Source organism: Nanorana parkeri, unplaced genomic scaffold (genome assembly GCF_000935625.1).
Source record: "Nanorana parkeri isolate BGI_ZX_2015 unplaced genomic scaffold, ASM93562v1 scaffold218, whole genome shotgun sequence".
Taxonomy (NCBI): domain Eukaryota; kingdom Metazoa; phylum Chordata; class Amphibia; order Anura; family Dicroglossidae; genus Nanorana; species Nanorana parkeri.
This window is the reverse complement of record NW_017306486.1, coordinates 246538-268217: the sequence shown is the minus strand read 5'-3', so window position 1 is coordinate 268217 and position 21680 is coordinate 246538. Positions and strand designations below refer to the sequence as shown.

The 21680-nt window shown below is 39.7% G+C and overlaps 1 protein-coding gene across 1 annotated transcript in view; it reads right to left on the bottom strand.

Moving 5' to 3' along the window:
• Positions 1–21680, bottom strand: part of LOC108786592 (heparan-alpha-glucosaminide N-acetyltransferase-like) — a 176828-nt gene that overhangs the window by 10827 nt on the left and 144321 nt on the right. The window contains exon 11 of the mRNA XM_018555915.1: positions 2772–2842. Coding sequence (XP_018411417.1) covers positions 2772–2842 — 71 coding nt within the window. The remainder of the gene's footprint in view (positions 1–2771; positions 2843–21680) is intronic.

The following is a 21680-nucleotide window of genomic DNA, read 5'->3' as shown; positions in this document are numbered from 1 at the left end:
GATAGATAGATAGATAGATAGATAGATAGATAGATAGATAGATAGTGACATTTTGTGATGCCTGAAACTCTGTTATGTTCCATATTATGGTCTGGAGAGAATATTTAGCAAATGCCTAAATGGCATCAGACAGGAGAACAGGAAAACAGGAGAAGCAATCTGCATGTCATGGTACAAATAGGACAGGCAGTGAGGAAGGTGCTCACTGCCTAGCACCACCTGGGTAATACAAATTGGGAGCAGATTTGGGACATCATGAAAAGTGCCTCCCACTTCCTACTTGCCCTGCAACTAAGCAGTACCGTGGTCAAAGTGACAGCAGGAAGGAGTCCTAGCACCTGCCCGACCCACATCTTATGTATATGTGACTCTAAACCCCAGATGGTCCTTTAGCAGCTCCACAGTCTTCACAAATGAACATATGCCTAGCCACAATCCTTGTTTTATTATCCAATTATTTTAAGGATAAAAGTATATTCGTAGACATTTGTTTATTTTGGTATGGCAGGAGTGATGACACTCCTTAGCACTTCCTTGGCTATAGAGTTCTACAAACAATTTAAAAATTATCTAAGTGCAGGAAAGAGTACTGTCCATTTTCAAGTTAATGGTTTATGTTGACTATATAATTTTATCTGTTCAACAGAAATATCAGCTGCGGTTAACCTAATGAACATAGTTTACTGGGTCATAATGATAGGGTTACTAGAGTCCAAAAGGGATCAATTCCTCTGGAGAATCAGTAAGCACTAAGGCATAGCGCTGTAAATTATTGGCAGGTAGTTTCAACATGCCTTGCCTTCTGCTACAGCTGGTACAAATACATAGATACACAATATTGTTCTGTTTAAGAACTATATTTTAAAACATACAAACTAGTGGTTGTAGTAAATGTTTTTCAGTTGTTCGGAACCCCCCTTCATCCTGTTGGATATAGTTACTGTGGTGGGGTGTTCTGGACTCAATGACTGTATCAATCATTGTGCATTATTATATCCTCACAATGACTTTTATGCAAAATAGTAACTAGGGTGTCATTCTGGGAGGAATGTCCCGGGTGCCACGTTTCAAACTGGGAGCAAGAAAAGGTTGGGAACTTTGGGCCTGGGGGCAAACAAAGCAAGTCCTTTCATGGATAGGACAGATTTCAATGAGAAAAAGAAAAAAGTGTGCCATGGTGTTTTATTGATTGGTGGACGTTGGTGTTTTTCAGTGACATTGCCAGTTGTGTCATACCTTTTCACATCATCCAGCTTTGTGGATAGATGGTTGTGGAAATCATATAGCTGAGTCTTTTAAGTGCTACGAGAGCAGCAAAGGGTGCAATCCGTACAGGGCCCTTGGCTGATGGGTTTTTAGCTGTGACCCTTAGAGCCCATTCACACAGACTTTTTGATCAGGTCCGCTTCAGTTTTTCAGGAGGACCTGATTGGCAACCCAATATTAGTCTATAGGCAGCCAGATCGAAATGGACAGGCATTCATTTACATCCGGTTACCCCGGCTCCGGCCCGATCCGGAAAAACAAATGGATCCCCTTCTAATCAAACCCTGTGAAAGGGCCTTATTCAAGAATAAATCTGGGCCATAATAGTACATATGGTAACAATCTCTTGATGCTGGCTGGTATACTGTAAGAATGAAATGTACATGTAAACCCAACCATTAAAATCTCATTCAATCTTTAACATGTTACTGTAATTTAAAAAGTGATTTTCAATCTTTTTAAATCTGCAGCTTTCATTAACATAATACATGGTCTGCTATGAAGGCCCTTGTTCAGGAATAGGTACCTCCTGTTTTAGGTTGACAATGCCCTGTCTCTGTCTACCATTTGCACTCTTGTATTGTTTGCCTGTAACATGGGCTTCTAATGGAGGCTACATATGGAGGCTGTATAGACACAAACTGCAATGGCATGGTCTGCTGTTGTCACTATCAGGAAATCCACCCTGAGAAATGCCATGCAGCCAAAGATCGAGTGCATGTATTTAGACAGGAAGTGGCTGCAGAATATCAGCAGAGCTGAGATGTAACAAAAAATTAAACAAGAAGTTTATGAAAAAAACTGCTTTTGCAAACTAAACATCATCCAGTCTGGGTTCCCTTGCATTTTAATCCTCCAGTTCTACTATATACAGTAAATATACATTGACACATATACAAGTATATAAATATACAGTACATTGACAATGACTGAGATACGTAATGCTTTGATCATCTATATGTATCTATATTGAAGATAATGTTCATTTTGTAACTAATATTATACTAAATAGCTGGAATATACCAGTCTTTATGTTTATTGATACAAAGCAGAAAATTCCACATACTAAAACCCTGCAGTGAATTTTATTTTCGAAGTAATGTCCTTCTTTCAAGATTCTACCAAGAAGCCATATTCCTGCGCCACTTTGGAGCCACTGAAATAGTCTTCTGGAAATGCAGTAAAATATGACATTGCTGTATAAAAAAGGAAACTTAATGAACCAACTGCACAGTAAATGGACTACACGTATAATTAATATGTAAAGATGTAAAATGTCATTTAATAATTAAAATATATGTGTACAATAAAACAGGAGAAAGTGTAGAATGTCATTTTAATTAATACAGGAAAACAAGTGTAACAGTAATAATGCCTCTGGGCACTGCATGGCCCCTCTAGTTATGGGGAGAGGGAATTTAAAGGGATGTTAATGGCTAAGTTTAGACTGAATAATGATGAGGCTTTGTTATAGTGATGCTCCACTTGGGTTCAGTAGCACTTACCAGAGGTTTTTATTGACGGGAATAAATCCTTCATCCCTTGTACACTTGGTTAAGATGGCCGATACAGTCCCCTGTGGGAAAAACAATAAGGCGACCAGTTGGTCAATACACAAGAGTAAAGATGGATGGTTGTATAGTCAGCAATGGATACTAAAGGGACAGATGGGTAGGCTCTGATCGTAAGTGTTTTCATTGATCATTCTGTGGATGAATGTACAGGTTAACCTCTTTGTCACCATAAGGGTATGGCTGGAAGGGACCTGCTAGTTCTTCTACTTAGTTTCTTTACCAGGTATCTTAAACCTCTTATTGACAAGCGACTTGTTCCTAATCCAAACAAACAATTAGGGAAACAAATCCCCCTACCACTTTATATATCATTTAAGAAAATTGCTGTGTGCAATTATGTAAAAGAAAAAGCGTTATTCTGTATACAGTTCTCATTCCAAAATTCATAGCATCCACTCACCATTCACTCTGATGAAGTCAGACTAGTTCACAGGGGATTCTAAATGATTGCTATGGGTTACTGCTCCTAAAGGCCTTTACCCAGTAAGGTAGTTAGTAAGCAATGGCAAATTATCTGCCTAAGACACGTAGGAAAACCAAAGATGCTTGAATGCATATTCACTGTCATCTGTCTAAACATATTACTTTGTACAGTGACAAGTTAAGTGACTATGGCGTGCTTAGACACCTAGAGACATGAGCCCTTGAAATCATGATGTACAGTACATATAGAAAATGTTTTGCATTTCTGTGACCTTGGAATGATGCTACTTTCTTCTCATGCTCGCCAAAACCTAAGATCAAAGTATGTTACTGCAAACAACATAACACTTTAAGAGGAACTTTATGGCTATCTTTAGAATAACAACAAAGGCACCTTTAGAAATGTTTAGTAATGAAAATCTACAAAAACATACTTCTAGATAATTGCAGGTGTTATATTATTTGCATAACTTATTTTTTTTCTTCTCCATTCTTCTCACAGTGGGAGGAAAATGCCTTTCCCTGAGATCTCCTGAGATTATAGATGAGATTTCCCAGCAATGCTCTGCTGATGTAACCTTCCCAGGATGTAACGCTTGGGCACATTACATCATGTGTGCCAAAGTGGACCAGGAAGTAAATGAACTCTATTTGTAAATAAATGAACAGCATACTTGTTTAATTAATGAATGTAGGATGCTTTTATATGAGCATGCAGAGCTACATGTTTTAGTGAAAGGGGGTAGAGGTCCACTTTAAAGAGACTAATTACTACCCGTTAGGGTATTTAGGGAAAAATGACAAAATCTCTTAAAAGAACATTGCTCCGTCCAATGATACCCACCCTACCTGTGCTCTGTCGCCTCTCTTTTCTGCTATCAGAGCCTGGAGTTGCGAAACCTATTTAAGCTCCATGTGGGATGGCGTCAAGCTTACAGAGGGTTTATGACTTCCTATCTTACATTTGCGACAGTGTTCAAGTCTGGTGATTGGTTACTCAGGTCTAGCCTGGGAAATAGGGCAGGAGTCACAATGTTCCCCATTCTCAGAAGTACCAATTACTGTATTTTCTATAGGCTTTGATGCAGCAATTGAGCTGTAGGGGAGCATGGAAGGAGTCTTAGTAGGCAGGGGGTTGTTTTTTCAAATGGGCAGAATGACAGATTTTCTTCAACATGGAAAAACAACAATTTACAATAAGTAAACAGTATACAGTAATATTCATGGATAACTATCAACGCTATTATTTAATATGTATTTGTATTTTATTAAATACTTATCAATAGATCAAGTTTGCTGTTTGCACTGTTGTATACACAGAGCATTACCAATCATTTCAGCAACTGATGTATTAAATAGAGAAAAATATGATTTTGGTTAATTTTATTTTAGTTGTATTTTGAAGTCTTAATATTTTAAAACAGCTATTTTATATTTGTTTTTACTATACATACACTTTATTTTACAAATATACATTTGATACAAGATGAAGGATTTTCAGAGCACTGTTGTTCCTTCCTACCTTGAGTCAGATTGGTAGATCATTAGTGTCATTGTACTGTGTAAACATTTTAACAAGCTTTAAATGATAGCTCAAAAGCAGGGCACGAAATATGAAAGATTTAATATTTAACTGACTAAAAAGTTTAAAAAGAAAAACATTTTCACTCCTGACCATAATGAATAAATAAAAAAAAGATGTGCAAGACCCATTATAGATTCCCTTTAGGGCCTATTTACACTATTGCATTTTAACATCCGTGTTCCAAAACGTATGTGCCGTGGTTTCCCATAATAAAGACAGAGGCTGTTCCCATCGCAGTGCTGTAAAAATACAACATATCTGTTTTTTTTGTCGCTCAAAGATGAGCACAACACAACGCTCAAGACAAGGAAGCTCATTCATTTATTTGGCTCCTGTTCACACCTGATCGTTTTGGCTCAAGCAGAAAAATGGCTGCCGCTGGAAACGTACAAGAACTACTTTTTGGCAGATTGGTCCCATAGACTTCAATGGAAAACTTTTTTCGACAAAACACACGACAGAATGCTCAGGTGTAAACAGGGGCCTTAGAAATGAATGGGATTCCTTGTCTTGAGTGTTTTGTCACGACAAAGCGCCTAGGTGTGAACGGAGCTTTGAAATGCCCATTGAAGTCAATGGCAACACGGAGCCTTAGTCAATAACTCTATGTAGCTAATATACTCATTTAATAAACACATTGGAACCAGTGTCAAAATCTTTATCAACACACAAGGGAAAAGCACATTGATACGTGACGCAACAAAAAATGTACCTCTGTGCCGATGCATAGATCTAAATGGACCCCTAAAGAAAAGTTTGCTGCGGAAGCTTTGCAGAACTGTAAAACAATTTCAGCACAGAACAAAAAATTAGCTTTTGCAAAAAAAGTACCTTTAAGTGCAGACAAATGGTATGACAAATTTGTTTTCCTCAGATTTGGCAAAAAAAGATCATTAAATATTAAATTGGTACGAACGTATTATATTTTATGGCCTTTTTAATCACCCTAACCATTCTCTACATTTCAGCTTTCACAAACATCATATTTCACTCGTGTTTGTCTTCTAGTGTGCAGTATAAAGACGATTCCTAATAACTCTGCCCACTAGCAAAGCAGCTTAAGGGAAATGTAGCTATTGGCAATCACGTCTTATATGTTACGTACACATTATTACTTAAAGGGCCAGTAAATCAGCACTAATACTAGAGAAAAAAGTTCCTCAGCCCCATATCCACCATAGAAAATGCAGATAAAGCTGTAATGGGGTCCATCTACATCTTCAGTACAAGGCACCTACATACCAGATGACTTCTGGCAGCCTCCATCAACAGCAACTTAAAATAGGTTAAACTAGCTGTCTAAGGTTGTGCACAGATATGGCAACTTTTGCATGAACATTTATTAATGTTACTGACAAACTCATTCTGAGACACCCCCTGGAAAAGCCCTTTGTCCCCATGCCGATGGGGACAAGGGCCTCTTCCCAACAAACCTGAACCAGTGGTTGGGGGTGTCTGTGGGCAGGGGGAGTCATCTGCATCTTGGCAGTGGACGGAGCACTAGCCAGCCTGCTATTGGGTATTTCAAGGTAAATAACCAATAAATTGTAAACATTGCATCTGGGATTTTTTTTTCTTTCAATTGGCGGCTGACGCTGGAATTACTTCTTGGGACATTTTTTACATTTATTTTAAATAAAGGAAATATGTAAAACTTTCATGTTTTGTTTTTTGTTCAGTTAAAGGAATTTTTACTAAGGTGTTGTGTGTTTATTTACATTTTATTTAACCCTTTAAGGAATAAGTTGGGGTACAAGTACCCCCCTTATTCATTCACAAAAGGGGGGGTGGCATCTGGGTGTCGAAGACATGATAAGGGACTACAGTACATGCAGGAATTTGCGAATAAAACTGGTGTCATAAGTAGAAAACAACATGGTTTCATGAAGGACTGTTCGTGTCAGACCAATCTATTAACAGGAAGTCAGTAATAATTTAGACAGAGAAATACCAGCAGATGTAGTTTTTGCTGATTTTTTCAATACAGTACCCCACAAACATTTGATTAACAAACTGAGGTCTATAGGTTTGGAGGAAACTGTTTGCACATGGGGGGAAAACTAGCTGCAAGAACGGACCCAGAGGGTAGTAATAAATGGGTCGTTCTCTAATTTGGCAAAAGTCGGGAGTGGAGTGCCCCAGGGGGTCTGTCCAGGGACCATTCCTGTTTATCCTATTCATCAACGATATAGAACTTGGGATAGATAGTTCGATTTCCATTTTTGCCAACAATACAAAACTATGTAGGGCAATACATTCTAAACAGGAGACATGTGCACTTCAACAAGACCTGGATAAAATTGAAGCATGGTCTACACATTGGCATATGCGATTTAATGTTGAAAAATGTAACGTTAAACAGATGAGTGCAAAGAACGAGTCCACAAACTACTATTTTGGGGGGCTGCAATAGGGAAGGCAGACATGGAAAAGGACCTGGGGGTGCTCATAGATCACAGATTTGGTAATAGCATGCAATGCCAAACAACAGCCAGCAAAGCAAATAGGATACTGCCATGCATTAAAAGAGGGATTGTAGCAAGCAATAAGATAATAATACTTCCACTTTAGAAATCACTGGTTCTGCCTCATCTTGAGTATGTGGTGTAATTTTGGTCGCCAACTTTCAGGAAGGATGTTCTTGAGCTTAAGAGAGTTCAAAGAAGGGCCACAAAGTTAATTAAAGGGATTGAAGGCCTGAGCTATGAAGACAGCCTCCAACAATAAAATGTATTCTCCTTAGAAAGGAGGCAATTAAGAGGGGACCTTATTGCAGTCTTCAAAATTATCAATGGGGACAACAATGTTCGAACAAGTTGTTTTCACCAAGAACAGTACTGAGAACTCGTGGACACAAGAGGTTAGAAGAGAGGGGGTTTAATCTTAAAATGTGCAAGGGTTTTTTTTTACTGTGCGAGTAGTAAAAATGTGGAATTCCCTTCCACAAGCAGTGGTATCCGCTGATAACATAGAAAAATTCAAGAAATTTCTAGATGAGTTTTTCAATCACTAAATATACAAAGATATGGGAAGTGTTAAATACACATAAATACAAACACACAAATACAAACACACATACACACACACATACTGTATGTTGAATTGGATGGACCTAGGTCTTTATTCAACCTCACCTACTATGTTACTATGTGCCCCCTTACCTTAGTGGCCAGTAAAATGCTACCTTTCATTGGTGGTCAGTGGAGATGGTCCCCCTTAGATTGATGGTCAGTGGGAAGAGGACAACCGTATATCAGTGGTCATTGGGAAAAGGTTCCCATGACACTGTTGCTCAGTGGGAAGAATGCTGCTTACATCGGTGGTCAGTGGGAATATTATTGTTATAACGACTATTTGAATGTTTATCTATTCCTGTGTCTTCTACTGAGTTTTAACCCCTGTGCTATTTGATTGCCACAAAAGACTGGAAATAGTAGGCTGTATTTGACTGGCATAACTGTTCTTATACAAATCTTTCTTCATTGCATTTACTGCTAGTGATTAGAATGAGATGATTGGCATTTTTTCCCGACTTGTAAAAGCTGCCATGAATGTTTCCTTTGGCCAGCCAAACACCCCTGCCTTTATTAAATCAGATTTTATTTTAAAATCAGTTTGCTTTTACAACATACAAAAGAGAAAAAAAAAGACACAAGTTACCCCTCCCCTCCCCTCCAACCCACATACAAACAAAGAACAGATGCCTCAATTGCTGTTATGAACATAGTCGTATGTCACAATGTATAGATAGATATCTATAAACAGACAGCTGGGAGAGATGCACAGCACAATGTAGCGATAATATGCAATGAAACTGTACATACACATCATGTTTGTGCTGTTGCTAAATATATATGTAATGTAACAACATATCTTTGGTTAATGTGTGGTTACCTTATTACTATTGCTTGGTGGGTCCATATTTAACATGGGCATTCCAATCAGGTCTGTTTGTCAGGTTTTCAGGCAGATCTGATTGGAAGCCCAATGTTAGTGTATGGGCAGCCGGATCTAAACGGACTTGCGTCCATTTACATCTGATTACCCCCGACTCCAGCCAGGTCTGGAAAAACAAAAGAATCAGAGTTCCGTTTCAGCGGACCCCTCTGCTGATCGGAACAGAAGGCGCCCGTGTAAAAGGAGCCTAAAGCAGCTTTTAAACTGTAAGTAACTCTGGGCAAACAGCTAAGTACATCATTTCAATACATATGTGTGAACTGTTTTACCTGTCAAAGGATTTGCAATTTTATATAGCCAATCTTTTGATTACAAGCCTCTGCCACATTGTACAGCCAGGCAGATGACACACTGATTTCCTGGTGCAGAAATGCAACTTCCTGTGTGACCTCTATGCCTTCAGCACCTGAGCAGCATTGTTTATTGGAGTACTGTTGAGGGGGCATGTTAGACTGCTGGAAACCCAGACTGCTGCATTTAGAGTGAGAACAGTGGCTACCAGTGTAAGCCAACACAGGGCAACTTCTACACTTGTAAGCACACACGTAATAAAGAAAAATACCATATTATTTACTTGTTATGCAGCCTGACTGAATAACCTACTGTATTTTAAAACCAAGGCCTTAATTGAACTTTAAATCCCCTGGTCCCTGTCTACATCTTCCACAGGCAGGACTATCTCTCAAACCAAATGCAATAAAAACAGTTGTCAACAAGAAGATGACCACTGGCACAGTTTGCAGAAAATCCAGTCATTCGGACCCTGAGAAAGAGCCCACAACTGGTTTCCGCAATAAAATGATATCTATATATATTTTTAAACAAATGATCCATACAATAAAATAGTATGCCTTACAACAGCCTACATAGAGATGGTAAATGGTAACAGTGCACCATGGCCATCCATTTGTAAAGTAAGCAGCTGGAATAGTACTCTTTTACTCTCCTGGGGATCATGCTAGATGTGCACGGTGGTTATGTCCTGATAGCAGGAAGAAGCTGCAAAGAAAAAAAAAACATTTAAAAAGAAAAAAAAAGAAGCGTGTGGTTCCCTCTCCTAAAACAATAACAGACCCTTAAGGTCTGGTAGGAATGTTAGGAGGGCCCCTATGTAAAAAAAAAAAAAAGTGTGTGGGGTTACCTTAAAGTCATACCAGGCCCTTAAGGTCTAGTAGGAATTTTAAAGAGGATCCCCACCCCCAAAAATGGTGAAAAAAGATGTTGGATCCCCCTAAAATTCCATACCAGAACCTTGATCCAAGCACAGGCCTGGCAGGGCAGTAAAGGGGGGGACGAGTAAGCGCCCCCCCCCTCTCTGCGATACCAGGCCACATGCCCTCGGCACTGGGAGGGTGCTTTTCCAGGGTCGCCCCTGGAAAAGCACCTTGTCCCTGTGCCAATGGGGACAAGGGCTTCTTCCCCACAAGCCCTGAGGCATTGGTTGTGGGGGTGCGGGCAAGGGGGCTTATTCACATCAGGCTTATCCACCCAAATGCGCCCCCCCCTTGTGAATGAGTAAGGGGTTCTTGTACCCCTACCCTTTCACTAAAGGGTTAAATAAAATTGTAAAAAAGAGGCCAGACTTTTGAAAAAATCCTTTATTTGGAAAAAAGTTTTTTTGTTTTTGTTTTTAATGGATCCACCGACGTAATCCAGCATCAATAACAACGCCCAGCGCTGTCCACGTCGATGACTCCACGAAATAAAAAATAAAACAAAAAATAAATAGAAATAATAATAAAAAATTGCCGGCAACATATAAACAATTGGGCGCTCCGCCCAACTGTTTACAGTTGTAACAGGTGAGCCATGATTGGGCACTGGCCCCTGATTGGGCAAAGCCTTGCACTTGACCTGTGGTCAGGTGCAAGGCTTTAGCCATTCAGGGCTCGTAAGGCACAGTGCCCTGCACGGCTGTCAGCGGGCGAACAGCCCACCGTACGCCCTGACAGTTTGTGTGTTCGCGGGAAACACATGAACTGCCGATGTTCAAGCCCATCTCTAGTGAACACTACAAAATTGTGAGAATTAAAAGTTAAACCAGTGTAGCGCTTATAAAAATTACCTAAAACCATTAATCAATCTACATAATCATAATAACAAGTGCATATCATATAAAGTCCATATTATATAAAGGCAATACGTCATTTATGGACTATATATGATATGCACTTGATATTATTTGATGAGTATGTAGTTTGATTTATGGTTTTAGATAAGATTTATAAGCATTATACTGGTTTATCTTTTAATTCTAAGGCTTAGTGTTTAGTACTCTTGCCTTGTAGCACTAGGGTTCTCCGTACAAATCCCAACCAAAACACTATATGGAGTTAGCATGTTCTCTCTGTGATTCCGTTTGTTTCCTTTTATACTCCAAAAAACTGCTGGTAGATTAATTGGCCCTATTATTTCCTTGTATGAATGTGATATAGGAACTTTAGACTATAAGCTCCTTGAGGGCATGGAATACTGTGAATGTACATTATGCAAAGTGGTGTATAAATTGTTGGCGTTATATAAATACCAGTAATAAATAGATGTGCAGGGTTGTCTATTCTAACTAAGGATTAAAGATCTCAAGGCTTGGGTGGTACGCCCAACTGCACAGGTGCATTCGCAGCAAGATTGCACATACCTGTGCACCGGTGCGTTGATGTGCCTGTGTCTGTACGCACATAGCACGGTGCACACATGCCCGTGTGCGCACAGCTGTTTCAAATCATGGCGCCAAATGGCCTATTTAAGGATAAACCCTCCACATGTCCAGCACTGAGAGTTTTTTAGCTACTACTCTGCGTCCGAGGATCCAATTCCTGTTTCTGATCTGTGGCTTACCTGGCTTAAATCTCGACTCTGCTATTTGTTGCCTGCCCTGTGACCTCGATTTTCTGACACTTCTCTTGTCTACTGATTCAGTACCATTCTGCTCACAAGTTGCCGACCCTGCCTGTTCCTGACTCCACCTGTGCCTACTGATTGTACTGCCTTATCCACAAGTTGATGGTGTGTCTGGTTCCTGATTCTGCTCCTGTCTGCTGCATTGGTGCTGTCCTGCCTGCTTTTGGCATCCTGACATCTGCATCATCAGTCCTGGTGTAACCTGCAGCTCCATCTCCTGCTTGCACTCCTACCCTCGACCATCCCTGCATCTGCCGTTTCCACCTTCAGGGGTGTTTAGGCAGGCGCAGCATGAGAGGCCACCCTCATCTTCTCAGGCTCCTACCAATGTACATGACAGTAACTCTCAACCATGCTCTGAGCCTGAAAGAGGACCTCAATGGAGGAACATTGTCAACAGATTGCTGCTCTCACTCGGGCAGTGACAGGGCTACAGGAAGGCTACTTCCATCAATATTTAATGGAGTTAAGATGTGATTTAAGGTTTACCATAGAAAAGTTGTAGAGATAACATAAGCTTAAGGTTAAGCCTTTCATTTCACAGTTTACAGTTTTCACAGTTTAAAGCCTTTCATTTTCTGCTTGAGTTAATTTAGGTTTGACTTTTCCTAGGCTTCGACAATACATTGCAGTCTTTAATGAGAGTTAACAGCACACAAAATGTAAAAAAATTTAACCATGTGGTGCATACAGGGAGGACAGCTTCACTGTCCTGTCCCTTTAGTGGGTAATATGGTGATTTGCACACCCCTTCTTGCTATGTAGGAGTAGAATTCCAGTCATGCAGGCAAATTTCTGCCTTTCCCATATGAAGAGTCTGTTGAGTATTTCAGGCTTGTCAGCAACTGGTTTTGCTGCCCTGAAGAAAAAAATAAATTGTGGAATGCAAACAATAATACCTCCTTGAGGCAAGGTGCTTGTCTAGTTTTCTTCTATTAAAAAGAATGGTTTTCCCTGGTTTAGGGTTGTGCAAGGAAAAATAGACAAAATAAAAAAACACACTTGCTGCAAAACTTTTACAGAACGTTTCTCAACATTGAACACAATATCTTGATGTTACTCAACTTTGGTCAAGGCAACTATCAGGGTTATTCACAAAAGGGTGAAGAGTTTGGAGAAGGCAGGAAGTGAAGAATCTAGGCCAAAAGAGCCGATTTGGAAATATTCTCCAATTCAGCTCACTTTCCAGTTCAGCTATGTTTTCCTAGATTGTTCACTTCTCCTGCCTTCTCTTAACTCATCACCCTTTTGTGAATAACCCTGTATATAGCAGTTCTTATCTACATATTCTCATTCAGCATTCCATAATACAAGCAAACCCCAGTGCAACACAATACCCGCCCCATGTTCCCCCCAGCACTTTATGACTGCCTTCAAAGAATCAATAAAAAAAGTGAAAGCTCCTCCAAGCTTCATAAGTCCAGAAATGCAAGGTTATTAGGTAAAGCCAATGTGTTTAGAGAGTGCGAAAGGAACACAATATTAGGACTTAATACTTTAAACTAAAAGGAATATAAACAAACAAAGAGATTCATAGTTACATAGTTACATAGTTACATAGTATTTGGGGTTGAATAAAGACATACGTCCATCAAGTCCAACCCATATAGATTCATGAGACTAAGCAGTAACTAGGGCATCAGCAGGATCCTCGAATCGGTGGTTTAGGAGCAAATGGCTTACAAAGCAATGGCCATCACAACACTGGCAGTCTTTGTCCTGACTGGAAGAAGATATCTTCCACTCGTAGAACTGGACCGTGGAAGCTAAACTGCGGTTGGAGGAATAGAGCCAAACTTTGTAAGCACATTAAACATTCTCAGTTTCCTTGCTCCTGACTTTTTCTGTCGGAAGTTATCAAAACCCAGGATGCCAGACCTGCAAGACAATAGGACACAGGACAAAGGATTTGTAGAACAGAAGCAACAAGGGCAAGTTCACACCTGTGCATTGTGTTAACACATTGTAAAATGCGTGTTTTACCTTGCCTTTCTTTAACGAACAGCAACATGTCTACTGCAGTGCTTTATACTAGTATCTGAAAATAAGAAATGCAGTAATGCAGAAGTCAAATAATAGTTGTACAGCAATCTCACCTTATACTCCTCTGCAGAAAGGCATTTAGCAAAATCACACTTTATTCTATAATCGCTTATTAAAGTCTTGAAAAACAAGAGCAATGTCCAAAGCACAATAACCGTTTCAAACCTAATTGTATTATTCCGATTGCTCTAAACTGTTGAATGATGAAATCTGATTGGCTGATATGGTCATCTCTGTCATATGAATTAAACTTTTTGTTTCTTTAATTAGGCATGACATAATTACAGCTAGTTCGTATCATGTATTATTCAATGGTAATGAAAATACAAATATTCTTGTTGATAATAATCACCTCTTGGCATTTCAGGTGTAATGACGCCCATTCAGTTAGAACGTCTGGGCGAGATGGCGTGTGACAAGATCAGTAGTGAGTTATGGACCAGAGTCATGTGGTGTGCTGAGCCCCCAGCGTGTCACTAATGAACATGCCCATGACACAAAATCAAAGTTAATTTTATCTTGGATGAGGCAGATGTGACTTTTGCTGTAAATATGATCCTATTGTTTTCCTGTCAGTATGATGGGTTGTGCAGACTCTGCCATTAATAAGACAATTATCACTCAGAACTGAAACAGCTTATAAGGTGCACGCTTACAAGAAGCCTCTTAAAGGTGAATTCCCCCTATGTGGTCAATGTATCACAATATACAAGTTTTCTTTGAGCAAACACGAGTCATTGTTTTGACCATAAGCAAGAACTGCATCTAAGACACATTTAATAAATGCTTTAATCTGCTCGAGGCCTCAGGAATTATACAGGTGTCTTTTTTTTATTAAGGGTGATCAGCTCAGAGTTAATGTGTGAGGTTCCCAGTGTCTTCACTGTGACCATGGCAACCAGTTGTATGTACCATTGTGTGGGTGTGTGAGCACATGTACGTGCCCCTATAGACACTTCCACGACCTTCTACAAGAAGGTTCTCCATCCTGGTATGGGAAGGCTCATGAAAGTAGATCTACTTTTTCTGGACCTTCAAGGATAAAGAAAAAAAACCATAAAGCAGTGTTTGGAGCTGACATGGACATATAACATATGCTTACTATAACCTTTTTGTAAAATACATTTTCTGGTTGTTATGCAGGCTTCTCAGTATCCTGGACCACTCATACAGTTTACATAAGCATATAGGACAAGCTTTTTAAGCATATCACACTATCATATCAGTCCTCAGATTGTGAGGCACACTTATTTGCTTGATGGTGTAGGGAGGAGTCTGGGTCAATATTTGGCACAAATCTGGCAACACAGTGCTCAAGTTGCTTAAGCACTGCAGCTCAACAAACACCAAAAATAGCTGCCCTCATAGTCTATCTATCTGGAAAAGAGACTTGGCGAAGGTAGTGAGGATAGGTAGTGTGCCAGTTGGCGTAGTCTCCAGAAGCCCAAGGTTGACAGAGATGGATCCGAAGTTAGTTCAGAGAGAGTGGGCCACGCGGGTCCCTTGAGAAAGTGGAAAGCTCTGAACTTATCCTGCTTCCCCAATCGGCGGAATACCGAGTCCTGTATGCCGGGGGGGAAGTCCGGAGTCCCGATAACTGGGTGTAACGGGGATGGTGAGGTCGATATTCCTTTGGATTTGAAGGCCAATTTGGCTACTTTCAGAGTGGGGCGTGTACACCAAGGGAGGCTGTGGCCGGGGAGAGCTCATTAAGTGCTGTAGCAGCGGTGGGGGCCGTGGGCTGTGGAAGGACGGGCTTGCATGACAATCCAGCACGGGTGACATGGCGGCCTGGCACCCTCCCAACTGATCAGCCAGCGCCTCGGGGTACATGGCTCCAGGGAATAGCGAGGATGTGGGCTCACCCTGGAGTGGGTTCCTAAAGATATAATGTACAGGCACCCCACCACCCTTGTTGCTTAGATGATCATGTTTAAGCCCTACTGGCCACCATCCAAAATGGGCATATAAAAATAAGATGCAAACCATGGACAGCACCCTAGGTTGCTTAAACAGATTGAGAATTCACCTGTAAATTGAGTAGTTTCTCCCTCATAGCATGCTGCAAAATTGTAAGAACGAACTCTGACTTGATTCCTTACATGGTGTCCCCATGTCTCTAACAACCAGAACCAGAAGTCTAAAATTTTGTTTCTTGTGTCCAACCAATTCTTCCTCCCTATAATGTCATAACTGTCTAGGCCTAAACTTGGGAGCAGGGTCAACTCAATGCATTGCAATAATCCCCTTCCTTTCTATGTATAAGCAGATCTGTCAATTAGTTCAATGTAGTAGCAGGGGTGGGCACAAGTATGAAAGGATGTTGGATATGTAAATGTTTTCATTTGGAAGTAGATTGCATATAAGCACCTAAAAAGGGAGCACTTGAAATGTGTTGCTTATGAACTGTTATTACTTTCTAATGTTTCTTATTCTGGATCTATGATAAGTAAGATGGTCATCTAAAAGAGTCTGTCCATAACATGGTGTGAATTAATCTTTTTTAATGCAAATAGGAAAAGCTGACCTGAATGCATACAGATCTCGGACTGAACATTGTGTGTTAGCATTTTTTTTATATAGAACACATTCTTTATTGTATACATGGAAGGTCTATTTGTGCATAATGCATTAGCAAAATTTCACAATAAAGACCCCTTTATCTTGCTACCACTAATGCCTTTTCATGGGAGGAAATTGGATGGAATTGTTGGCTTAATTTCCAGGAAATGTACTAAATGAGAAAATTAGTCTTTAAATATCTTAGTAGAGACCATCAGGTACTGTACATAATCAAAGCAGAGTAAAACTTGTGTTTAATGTAATTAGCCTAACATGTTTAAGAGGTGTTATTACAGAATGACATTACCCAATATAAATGTAAAATGTGTTAGTGCCCACATATCAACAACACTTTCCCACAATTAATTGTGGGATGTGCCATAAAGTTGCTGTTCCAGCAATCAGAATCAGATTTTATATACATATATACAGTATATATTAGAAAAGGAGTTAGATAGAGGTATTAAAGAGAGAGAAAGAGGAAGGACCATAGATACTTTCAGGAATGCCAGAATTGCTCTATAGAAATTATTCAGCTTTATTAAAATAAAAAATATGCAATGCATTTCGGAGGTCCTGAGATTCCCACTGGTACTTATGGACTTATAGCAGCAATGTCCTCTTACCACGAAAGTCAAGTTTGAAAGCCAGTCACTTAGACCACTTTGTTAGATCTAACTTACACATTACACTTACTAAATTCAGCATGATTCCTCTTCTCCTTTGGAATTTTTCTACACTGCGGGACAATCTACAAATGTATGCAGGCTAAGGTGGCTCAGACATTCGCAACATCCCACTATAAGTGGCTTAGATTCTTGCCTAATGTTACAGAGGAGGGGTATGAGAAGGTCACTAACATTTGGTTCACGAATGTTATTAACACTGAGGACAAACTCATACAATTAAAATGTACTCACCAGCTGCACTATACCTCAGAAAGATGATGTGCCTACTGTCCAGTGTCCATGATGGATACCTACCTGAGGTTTCCTGCTCCAAAGATCCAAGAGTTTTGCCTTTTAGGTATCCTTGTTGCATTTGTACCACTCAGATGTACCATGTTCCAACTGATTCTCGTTCAAGCTAAAAGGCCATTCTGCTTAACTGGAAAGACTCCAATCCTCTGACCCTCCCAACACTTGTTGTTTGAAATCCTCCAGACAACAAGTGGTCCAACAAGTAAACACGGAACTTCATAAATACTAAATTATCTACACAGGCAGAGCATTACAAAATCTGGTAACCATGGTTAGACTCTCCTGATATACAGTTATTCACCAACTTCTGCCATACTCTAATAGATCGACATAGCCTCCATGTGTCCCTGTTCATGTCTTATGAATAACTACCGTATTTTGCGGTCCATAAGACGCACCGGACCATAGGACGCAGGGAGGTCCGGCGCGCCTTATGGAGCACTCGACAGACTGTAGCTTCTGACACAGCTTCTATGACAGAAGCTGTGACAGAAGCTGCAGTTAGTGACCGCTGAGACAGGTGGCGCTGTGATTACAGCGCCACGGTCTCAGTGATCACACAGAGCAGACGAAGAAAGTCCATTCTTCGTCTGCTCTATGGTGATCTCCATCGTCGCCGCTGCTCGGTTTTAATACGAGTGATCTCATTAGATCACTCGTATTAAACAAGCAGTGGCTCCTACTGCTGAATACGATCGCCGCCGCCGCTGCTCGGCTTTAATACGAGTGATCTCATTAGATCACTCGTATTAAATGAGCAGTGGCTCCTACTACTCGCCCGGCGCCCAAAACTGCATGTCTCGGGCCTCGGGATTCGCTCCATAAGACGCAGGCACATTTTCCCCCTCCTTTTGGGGGGGAAAAAGTGCGTCTTATGGAGCGAAAAATACGGTAATCTGTGAAAAGAGCACTGTATGAATGTATATATGGATGTTTGACTGTATATGACTATTGTATGTAAGATTGTATGAATGTGTGTCTGTGTGTTGCTTGTGCTGGGTTTTTTTTTCAGTTCTTTACTGGCTCTGCATAGCTGCTACATTATTGTTCTTTAGGACATTGTGATCACTATGTCCACTGCTATTTTTTAATATGTGCAAAATGAAAATAAACACCTTTAAAAATAAAATTAGTAGGATAGCTGTGTTAGTGGTACCTGTATTTCTGTAAGCAGAACTACTAAGGGCCATTCTTACCTAACTGCAGGAAAAAAAAACCCCCATTAGTATGGGACTAACATTGCAGTGTTTGCATATAGTAAAGAAATTGCGTTTAAAATATTTAGCAATTAATTATGTATATTTTATTAATGCCTTCTTTGACTTATGTTGCTGAACATAGTGGGTCTCCATAGCTTTGAAAAAGTTGGGGCGTTACAAAAAACATTTTAGAATGGCTTCTTGCCTTGTATGTTTTGTAAGAAGTTTATTGTAATGTCTCTTTCTGCACATTGTACCACCCAGGATTGTACCAAATATGCTTGAGTCAGAACTGCCCCAAACAGCACATTCTCAGGTATCTAGTAAAGATGCTGGAGAGCCAAAGGATGGCAAGGTAGTTGGAGTGCAGAGTGTACAGGTAATACAGGCAATGCCTAACCCGGGAGCTATCTGTTCACACATGAAGTAAAATCATAGACACACTTGGAGAAAATAACCATAGAAATACATTTACATAGCTGAAAAACATGATTTACAATATAATGCTGAAAAAATAAAATGGGAAAAATAGAAATAGTGGTTATACAAATAACAACCAGTCAGGCATTATAATTCATATCATCATAACTGAGCTTAAAAAATGACAGATGGCTCTGGATTGGTTGCTTTGGACAACACTTTAACATTTCTCTTTTCTTCAGATATTATAAATCTGTTTGAGTACATTTTATGTGTTAGCTTGGCCTTACATCTGACCTTGCACAAGCACTACTGTGCTCTTTATATCCTTATTTCTGGTTGTTTATAATTGTGCTACCATTTTATTATACTCTCCAACTTCAGCATATAATTATATAGCGTATGTTGACTTTGGCTACAATACAGTATAATATTTTACTTCTGGTAACGTGGCAATCGTGCTGGTTAATTTCCAGGCAGTGCTGGGTGTTCTTGCCTGTGGCTTTATAAGACTTTTCGCACAGAATTGATTTGTTTGTTTTTCCTGTAAGTAACAAGTCTGCTGCTCTTTCAGTTAGCTTGATATAATTTCTACATTTCCTGCTCATCTACTAACAGGATATTAATGAGGAACATGCCCATCAGATGTCTGCTTAATGTTATAAATTGATTTTAGAAGGTGTACACCCAGAAAGTTATGCACATTTTCTATTATTGCATTCAAAGCCAAATCCACACAGTGTTGAAAGTTTATTGGAAGTCAGTGCGTCAAAATGCAAGCCCAGTGCTTACATTCAACTTGAATTTTAATGCCAAAATCAATCAGTTAAAAGACACCCCTATACTCAATCTATTAGCTTTACCCACATTCTCAACCCCACCCAGATTTGTCAGTTGCACCCATCAAAAACCTTAAGAGTTAGAAATAGTTTACCAGTAGAGCCCAACATGATAGGCTAATACGGAAGGCTCTTAGGTCTTGAATACCAGTCATTATTGGTCAAAGGGTGAAGGGTTACAATTCGCCAACTACCAGTTGCTTATTTGTAGTTAATTTTGGGTCCAGCTTTCCTTAGCCACTTTGGTCTATCAGAGAATTCTGTATAAACTCCTACAGGAACTTGTGCCCTGCGATATATATGAAGCAGACAGGTCATTTGAAATAAAAATCATAGGTATTATCCCAGAATTAATATTAGGGCTAGGAAATCACAAATTCAGGAGTATAACATTGGTTCAAACAGATCTATGAAACTTTACGGGCATGCTTACTAGGTGTCCTCTTCAGGGTCATCCAGTGAGCTGTATTTTGGAATCCTGAGTTTCTATTGGGGCCTGTGTGCAATAGTATTACTTAGTGGAGGCATGAAGAGGTGGGAGTATGAGGTGGAAAGGCACATTCCCTTCCCATTGAGATGTTCCTATAAGTCCTTCAACCCCCATATGTTAACTTTACAAAACATTGGGTTGGCCTAATCTTGAGTATGTGGTTCAGTTCCCAATTAATGGAAGGTATGTCCTAGAATTGGAAAGGGTACAGCAAAAGGCAACAAAGTTAATAAAGGGAGCCAGAGGACCTCGGCTTTGAGTAACAAGGAAATAATCGATATTTATCTTAGAGAGGAGGCGCTTAAGAGGAGGCATGGACTGTAACTGTAAGGGCGGTAACAACTTGATTAATCTTAGGTCCTTGAAGAGGACACATGGGCACAACTTAAGGTTAGAGGAAAGGAGTATTAATCTAATATTGTGGAGGGGGTCTTCACAGTCAGAGCAGAAAAAATTTGGAATTCCCTTCCCTGGGTAGTGGTAATAGATGGCAGCATTGACAAATTTAAAAAAAACGTCTGCATATCTTTCTCAATAAATACAACCTACAGGGATATGTATACTCTTAGAATAGATAACCTAATTTCACACACACACACACACACACACGTCGTACTGGATGGACATGTGTCTTTTTCCAACCTTATCTACTATGTGACTATGTTTGTAAGTGCAATATTTATTCTTTTTGTTTTTTTTCGTTTTTTGCTGCACAATCAGGTATGTTCTGCTCTTTTGTTGTTATATCACTGCTCTACATAGCAAGGACAAACTTATACCAAGATGCATAAGGCGATTGTAGCCATATTTATTTAATTGGATTGTAGCTGTTTTAGTGCACTGTTGAGTACATGGTACTGTGTTTTCTGTTTGCATTGACAATTCCTTTTTCAGGAAAAGCTTATGGCAGGTTGACTCCCTTCTTCTGGTTCAAAAAGCACTGATTCGCAGAGGTTTAGGGAGGACTCTAAAGCTTGTCAATGGGGTCAAACAGAACGTTGTTTTCAACACTAGTGACTAAAAAAAATCAAAGAAGCAGGATAGAAAATTTGTCTCGGATGAACAACATTCTAACAGTGAATGTGGTTTTCCTTCAGGAAAACACTATTCATTCCAAAACTGAAAGTTAACATCAAACTAAATTTTAAGTGACATTTGGCAAGTTTCTGATGGCATTATGAAATGTTCTGATTTTTCGAATGAAAGTTGTATGAAAACCTACCTGTGTATAGCCAATTTTAAGGCAAAATCTGCAATTCAGATAACAATCTTTGAAAGTTAGGGAAGATTAAAAAAGACAATAAAAATGAGCCAGATACATTTCACAGGTTACTGTATTTTAATTGGAGCATTTGTCTTAATATCTCGCTAAATCCCTGTGCAAGAAGCCATTAGATCCCCAGAAAGCTTGTCTTGAAAAATGATTAGTGTCAATAAAAAA